Genomic DNA, 8260 nt, shown 5'->3' on the forward strand with positions numbered 1-8260 from the left:
GTGATCCCACTTCTAGGAATATATCCTAAGAAACCCGAAACACCAATCAGAAAGAATGTATGCACCCCTATGTTCTTAGCAGCACAATTTACAATAGCTGAGATCTGGAAACAGCTCAAGTGCTCATCAGGAGATGAGTGGATAAAAAAGCTGTGGTACATTTACACCATGGAATACTGTGCAGCAGTAAGAAAGAAGAATCTCTTACCCTTTGAGACAGCATGGAGGGACCTGGAGAGCATCAAGCTAAGTGAATAAGTCAGTCAGAGAAAAACAAGAATCACATGATCTCACTCATATGTGGAATCTAATTAACAGAATAAACTGATGAACAGAGTGGATCCAGAGAAATGGAAGCATGGAACAGTGTGTGGAATCTGAGAGGGAACGTGGGGTAGGGTGGGTGGGTGGAAGGTAATCAACTAAAATCGCCCTATGTGTATACGCATAACCCATGGACGAAGATAGTGGGGTGAGAGGGCCTGGGGCAAGGGTGGGCTGGAGGGGGGCCAATGGGGGAAAAAGGGTGACATATGTAATACTGTCAACAATAAAGAGTTAAAAATAAATTAATTAATTAATAAAATATATTTTTATTGATTTCAGAGAGGAAGAGAGAAGGAGAGAGACAGAAACATCTGATGAGAGAGATACATTGATCGGCTGATTGAACCCAAAACCTGGGCATGTGCCCTGATTGGGAATCCAACCCAGGACCTCTTGTTCCATGGGATGATGCTCAATCCACTGAGCTATACCAGCCAGGCGATAAAAATATATTTAAAAATCACACCAAGATTAGACATTTTCTAATATATCTTCCTCTTTTCTGACTTGTCTGTGTCCTCAGCCCATTTGTCTACTATAGTTTCCATGTTCTTGTTCATTGTTAGTATTATTTTTTAAATATATTTCTATTGATTTTAGAGAGGAAGGGAGAGGGAGAGAGAGATAGAAACATCGATGAGAATCACTGATCGGCTGCCTCCTGCACGCCCCCTATTGGGAATCAAGCCTGCAAGCTGGCATGTGCCCTTGACCTGAATCCAACCTGGAACGCTTTTGTCTGCAGGCCGACTCTCTATCCACTGAACCAAACCAGCCAGGGCCATTGTTATTTTTTACAGGCTCATTGTTGTGAAGACATCATTCCTTAATTACACCCCCACACATACCAAGGGGAAGAGGATTTCACGCCTTACCTGGTTTCTTGCCACCATAGAAGTTAGTGTATTCAGCACAGGTAATGTACCTGAAGGAGAGAAAGAGAAATCTTACTTCCACCCCCTTTGTAAAGAGGACAGTCTCCGGAAGTAATGGATGACTGAATCATTTTACTCAGTCAGCAAATGTTTCTTAAACACCTACTATGCAAAAGTCACATACTGATAATCACAATAGACATGGGGATACACAAACAAGGAACAAATACAAACAGTCCTGCTTTGCTCTGAAGAAAATGAACTGAACTTAACAGAGGCTGGATGGTGAGAAGGAGCCAGCCACATAAAGATCTGGGGGAAGAGCTTTCCAGGCAGGAGGACCAAGCAGGCGTATCACCTATAAAAGCCGAGAAGCAGGAAAAGCTGTTGTGTCCCCATAAAGGGGTGAAGCCACTGACTGCTCGTGGGGCCACGTGGCAGCAGGTGAAGGAGACACCAACGGTGGCCCGATCACAAGGGGCCTGCGGGCCATGTGGGCCCTGGGTTTGCTGTAGACAGGATGGAAAGCTGTTGGAGGGGTTGAGCTCTGACACGACCTAACGTACGTCCTCAAAGCATCCCTCTGGTTGCTTCCTATGGAGGGACAAGCAAGAGAGGCAGCAGAAACCCAACCGGGAGATAACTACCAAGGTCCAAGACACTGACATAAACTCCCCTTTGTGGGAGCTGGTGGGCGAGAGAGCGGTCAGTTCCTGAAATTGCCAGCAGGACTTGCCAATGGGCTGGAGAAAAAAACTGCTGAGGGAAAGAGGTGCCAAAGCGAACTCCCAGACTTCTGACCTGAGCCAACTGCGTCGGGGAAAATGAGGGAGGAGAGGCTCGGGCTCTGAAAAAGAAGGTTCTCCTTTAGGCATGTTAAATTTGAGATTTCCATTAGACTTTCAGGTGAAGATGTGAGTAAGCAGCTGACTACTGCAAGACCAGACCGATCACCCACTAGGGGAAGGGGAGGAGGAGCCCCAAGAAGGGCTCGGAAGGAGAGAGGTGGCCAGTCGTGTCACATGCTGCTGAGGAGCACGACCAAATGAGGACTGAGAACTGACCACCAGACTGAGCAACATGGACGTCACTGGGATCCTGACAAGAGCAGTGCTGGGGCCCTCGCTGGTTTGGCTCAGTGGATACAGCGTCGGCCTGCGGACTGAAGGGTCCCGGATTCGATTCCAGTCTAGGGCACATGCCCGGGGTTGGGGGCTCCATCCCCAGTAGGGGACGTGCAGGAGGCAGCCAATCCATGATTCTCTCTCATCACTGATGTTTCTACCTCTCTCTCCCTCTCTGAAATCAATAAAAATATATTAAAAAATAAATAAAAATAAAAAGAGTGGATTAGAAAACTGTGGTACATGTACACAATGGAATACTACGCTGCGGTAAAAAAGGAGTTCTTACCATTTGCAACAGCATGGATGGACCTGGAGAGCATTATGCTAAGTGAAATAAGCCAGTCAGAGAAAAGTAAATACCACATGATCTCACTCATTTGTGGAATATAATGAACATAAACTGATGAACAAAAACAGATCCAGAGACAGAGAAGCATCGATCAGACCGTCAAACCTCAGAGGGAAGGTGGGGGAGGGTGGGGGTAAGGACTTGTATGCAAGCATATAGGCCTAACCAATGGACACAGACAACAGGGGGGTGCGGGCATGGGGGGTGGGGAGATAGGGGGTAACGTGGGGTTAAGGACACCTATGTAATAACTTAACCAATAAAAAAATTAAAAGAAAAAATAAAAAGAGTAGTGCTGGGCACGAAAGCCTGACCGAAGTCGTTTCTAGAGACAGCAGAAAAGAGCCAGTGGACACAGCCTTCACGCTAGAAGCAGGTGACAGCTGGAGGGAACTGTGGGTGTTTGACACCGGAAGGTTCTGCACGTGTGTGTCAGCTGCTGCGCAGGGACCAGCGCCCTGGGAGAGACAGGAGGCTCAGGAGCAGAGCCCGCGAGCGGACAGGGCAAAAGGGAAGTCAGGGGCTGTGTCTGAGGAGCGCGCAGGTGGGAAGGCCGCGCCCAGGTGAGGGCACTTACGGTCTAGATTCTAGAAGGAGAGCAGACGCCTCCAAGCGGGAGATTTGGGCGGCTGCGGGGGAGGGGAAGGTATTGCTCCACCTAAGGGGACGGAAGCTTCGGGAGGAAGCGACACCTGAGGGGGTCCTGGGGTCCACTCTGAAAGCGGGAGCGGGAGACATGGCAGAGCGCGGAACGGGCGGAGACGGAAGCCGAGCGGGACTCAGGCAGAGCCAGGAGCGCCTGGCTGCGGCTCAACTTACATCTTGTCTTTCTGGTGCTGTCGCTTCCCCATGGTGGCGACGGTGGCGGGGGCGGCGGCGGCGGCGGCAGCAGGACCAGCGAACGCGGAAAATCGTCAACATACGACCCAGCCAGACGCGTCCGCCGCGTTCCAGCCGAGATCCTTAAGTACTTCCGGGTCCCGCCCGGAAGTGGGCGCTGAGCATGCCGGGAATTGTGGTCCCTGGAGGCCAGCGCGCCGGTCGCTGTCGCAGCCGGTCCCTGAGCCGAGTTTCCCAACTGGGCTCTTGTTCGGTCAGAGCTGAGCTGCCTCTGACTCGAAGCCCGTCTTCTGCCAAGCGCTTCGCCTTCCCTCCCAGCCCGACTCAGTGCCCTCCCCACTCAAACCCGTCTTCGTTTGACCTGGATCCTCAGGTCTTTTTTTTTTTTTTTAATGTATTTTTATTGATTTCAGAAAGGGAGGAGAGACAGAAACATCAACCATGAGAGCTAACCACCAATTGGCCGCCTCTCACACGCCTCCCACTGGGGATCGAGCCAGCAATCCAGGCATGTGCCCCTGCAGGGAATGGAACTGTGACCACCTGGTTCATAGGTGGACACTCAACCACTGAACCACCCAGTCAGGCCTCAGGTCTTTTAAGTAGCCCGCCTGGAGCCTGAAGTCCCACCAGCCTCCGTTCCATTTTTGCTCCCCTCACTGACAGATGTCTCCAAAGCGACGTCCACAATCACTATGTACCCGCTCACCTCCCATTCTCCCCACCCATTGGGTTTCCGGAGCCTCCAGGGCCTTCTCCTGAGTGGCCCAAGCCAGAAGGTCCAAAGCCCTCACTGATCCCTTGAGTATCTTCTGACCCACCCTTCCCTTGGCCAGAGCCCCAGACGTCTGTCTACACTCAAGTACTAGTGACCTTGCCCAGTCTTGCGGTTGGTTTTAAGTCCACTGGTAACCCCTGACCCCAACACTAAATTGCCAGGATCCAAACTCCTGACCTCTACTCGGGTACCCGCTGATTCCCAATTTAATGTCTCCTCAAAGCGGAATTCTCCTCCCTCACCCCGTCTCCACCCTCCCCCACCATACCACTCTCCACCTAGTTACCCAAACCCAGTTGTCCTGCCCGTCTCATCTCACCTCATGGCTGGCCCCTTCTCATTTCTAGGTTTCAACATGTGTCACCTCCTCAAAGAGACCTTCCTCGCCCACCCACACACCCCATACATCTCCATCTCAGCTCCCATAGGGCTTATCACAACTTGTAATCGGTATTAATTTGATCTATATACTGGTTTCTCTCTCACACACACACACACACACACACACACACACACACACACGGATGGGATGGATGTAAGTTCCTTAAGGGAAGGGGCCCCCAACTGCTTGGTTTATTATCTCCAGTCCCAGACAAGTTGTGGGACATACACAAAGGCTCAATGAGTATCTGCTAATGTCCATCAGTCATTGTTTTGTGAAGGCTCACATCTCACACGCAGGTTTGTTTCTATCTTTGAAATTCCTTAGGAAGGTGCCAAGTTGGAAACTGACACACCAGCTCACTTTACTCTAGGGAGGGAACAGATCACTGTTTCTAAACTTGTACCCAGATGAGGCTTGTGTTCAGGGGCCAGGTGTAGGAAGAAAAAAGGCAGACTTGCAAGTCAGTGGGTCAAGTGAGGGGCCACAGAGTCACTGCAGGGAAAGGCATCGCTCTCTCCTCACTCATTTCTCTTTCAAGATGCACGTGGCTGAATTCCCATGTTAGATGGCGAGGGAGGGGAGTTCACAGTAGCACTGACCTGACCACCTAATGTATGTAAGCTCAGGCCTCCAGGCCTCAGGACAGCACTACCCTGACAAGCTCTTCAGGGTGCAGGGAGCCCATGGGATTGCACAGCCCCTAAGAAGCCCAGCATGCAAAGGCACCTCCATGAGAACTTTATTCATTCCTCCGCCACAGTCTGCAGGGAAGAGGTTATGGGCCCCGCTTGTGGGGCACAGACTGTGCACTGCCATGGTCAGTCTCTGAGTCATCTCTAGGTCTGGGCACAGGCTGGAACTTGAGCAGGACAGGTGGAGTGAAAACGGGGGTCTCCACAGGAGGGGATGGTGTCTCCTCGGTGTTGGGGGAGTCATTACAGGCTGAGGTCCTGTGCAGGCGACAGCCAAGATATGTCCATGAGATGGGACATCAACACCATCAGGGGTACACATGACAACCCCCCTTCCCAGGCGGTGGGATGACTCTAGACACATTTATACTTCCAAAAATCTCTCCCAAAAATGTTTGTTCAAGGCTGCTCCCTGCAGCAATGTTGTGATTGTGAAAACCTGGAAACAATCTAAACATCCATTAGGGAACCAGGTACAGCCATGCAATGGACTATTCTGGGGCCATTAAAGGAATGAGGTAGGTCTGTATATCCCAACAAGTAAAGACACCCCAACGCTACAGTAAATGGAAAAAAGCAAGTTGCTGAGAAGTACATACAATGTGATCCTGCTTTGGTTGAAAAATTAACCTGTGAGTGTATGTGTGTGTGTATGTGTGTGCTGGAGGGGTACACATGAAACTCTTAGCAGCAGGACTTTTAGCAACAAGAGGACTCATATTTTATGTATGCATTTCTGTATTGTGAACTTTTCCCCATGGAATGTGTTCTGCTTTTGTAAAAATTTTTAAACCAATTAAAAATAACCTATTTTTGCAGGTGGCATCATGAGAGCACAGCTCTCAGAAATCAATATGTAACAAGAACCTAAAAATTGTGAAATACTTCAACAGGCAAGAATGGTTGAGCCCTGGCCAGTGTGGCTCATCTGGTTGGGCATTGCCCCAAGTACTGGAAGGTTGCTGGTTGGATTCCCCTCTCAGGGCACATGCCTGGGTTTCAGGCTCTATGCCCAGTAGGTGTGCGGAGGAGGTAGCAGATAGCTGTTTCTCTCTCCCTCTTCCTCCTTCTCTCTCTAAAAATCAATAAAAATCTTTTTTTTTAAAGAATGGTTCAGTAAATGATGTTCCATCCATACAATGGAGTATTTGCATCTATTATTATTGGTGAAATTAAAGGTGGGTGTGTTTTTTTTTATCCTCACCAAAGTGTATTTTTTCCACTGATCTTTAGGGAGAGTGTGGAAGGGAGGGGGAAAGACAGAGAGAGAGAAACAAGAATGTGAGAGAGACACATCATTTGGTTGCCTCCCGCACGTGCCCCAACCAGGGTCGGGATGAATCCTGCCACCCAGGTACGTGTTTTTGATCAGAATCAAACCCAGGACCCCTCAGTCCAAGGGCCGATGTTCTATCCACTAAGCCAAACCGGGTAGAGCTGAATTGTATACTTTAATGTAAGTTAATTATGTAATATGTAAGTAATAATATATCAATAAAGCTATTAAAAAAGTTATCTGGCCCTAGCCGGTTTGGCTCAGTGGATGGAGTGTCGGCCTGCGGACTGAAGGGTCCCAGGTTTGATTCTGGACAAGGGCACATGCCTGGGTTGCAGGCTTGATCCCCAGTGGGGAGCGTGCAGGAGGCAGCCAATTAATGGTTCACTCTCATCATTGATGTTTCTATCTCTCTCCCCCTCTTCCTTCCTCTCTAAAATCAACGAAGAAATATTTTTTAAAGTTATCTGATGCAATGAAACAGCCAGTCTAAATCATATTTTAGAATAACACTCAATGATACAGGAAATACTTAATATCCGTAAGTGAAAACACGGGTGATTTTTAAAACCCCATATTCAGTAAATCCCTGCTTTGCAAAACAAGCGTGTATATAAATCACAGATAGGGCTGCCCACAGTTGATGGAATCATTCCCTTTCTGTTGGCCTCTGGGCTGTTTCTAATTTCTCACCATGACAAACAGTAGGGAGCTTTTCCAGCACTCCTGATTACATAAGGGTCCTTCCTGGAAGTGGAAGGCATCATCATAAAGACCATTTGCCTAGCCCTTGGCCACGCCACCACCATGCTGGTCAGAAGCAAAGCAGAGGCTGAGCCAGAATGGTACCTGGCCCCAGGGATGCTCAGAAGCACACTTACCAGGGGAAGCCAGGGTAGTGGAGCTTGTGCACACCGTTTCTGGGCAGGTACGAGAAATGGAAGCCTCCAGGACTGAGGACCAAGGGGGTCAGATTAACCATGTGTCTGCAAGACAGGGCAGAGAGGCACTGTCAGCTCTGGGATCCTCCTAGGCGGGCGTCCCCAGTCTTGGTGGGCACCACTCTGACATGGGGACAGAGATTGCTGAGCCCAGACTCCTTCCTTGAACAGTGAGAATAACCACTCGGGACTGTGGCGAGGGTTAACTAAGAGGTGGGGAGGAAGTAATAGCTGAGCCTGGCACAAAGCATGCTCCCCAAAATGCTCCCTTTCACTTACCTCGAGCCCAAAGTAAATTCCTTTTACCTCTTTGGGTTCGATGACAGGCCAGGCCAGTTTAATTTCACTTCAGAACTTGAAACTTCCAATTTCTCCGTCTGCAGGAAACAAAGGTAATGTCAGGACAAGTTTGAGGGCCTCACCGTGGAAAAAAAAAAAATTACCTATATGAGAACTATGTGGCCTTCATTTAATCAGCAAATATGTCAGGCTCCTCCTCTGTGCTCACCTTGAGCTTGGTGTTAGGGAGACAGGAAATAGGAACTAGGAGCCAACTGAGAAGGTCCTAATCCAGCCTGGGGAGGAGGGGCTGGCTGGAGGGAGTGTGTAGGATAAGTGGGAGTCAGGAGGGGTAGGAGGTGAGGAAGGGCACTACAGGAGAATGACAGCC

General features: G+C 49.4%; 2 protein-coding genes across 2 annotated transcripts in view; both read right to left on the reverse strand.

Annotated features, from left to right (window-relative positions):
• PPIL2 (peptidylprolyl isomerase (cyclophilin)-like 2) overlaps positions 1-3664 on the reverse strand; it is a 29764-nt gene extending 26100 nt beyond the window's left edge. The window contains exons 1-2 of the mRNA XM_005875500.2: positions 3498-3664; positions 1203-1252 (exon numbers count right to left, since the gene is read on the reverse strand). Coding sequence (XP_005875562.1) covers positions 1203-1252; positions 3498-3529 — 82 coding nt within the window. The 5' untranslated portion in view covers positions 3530-3664. The remainder of the gene's footprint in view (positions 1-1202; positions 1253-3497) is intronic.
• Positions 3665-5456: 1792 nt separating this feature from the next.
• The window catches only part of LOC106727663 (proline-rich receptor-like protein kinase PERK9), a 5844-nt gene continuing 3040 nt past the window's right edge, over positions 5457-8260 (reverse strand). The window contains exons 4-6 of the mRNA XM_014547025.1: positions 7897-7967; positions 7531-7635; positions 5457-5631 (exon numbers count right to left, since the gene is read on the reverse strand). Coding sequence (XP_014402511.1) covers positions 5457-5631; positions 7531-7635; positions 7897-7967 — 351 coding nt within the window. The remainder of the gene's footprint in view (positions 5632-7530; positions 7636-7896; positions 7968-8260) is intronic.

This window comes from Myotis brandtii, unplaced genomic scaffold (genome assembly GCF_000412655.1).
Source record: "Myotis brandtii unplaced genomic scaffold, ASM41265v1 scaffold463, whole genome shotgun sequence".
Taxonomy (NCBI): domain Eukaryota; kingdom Metazoa; phylum Chordata; class Mammalia; order Chiroptera; family Vespertilionidae; genus Myotis; species Myotis brandtii.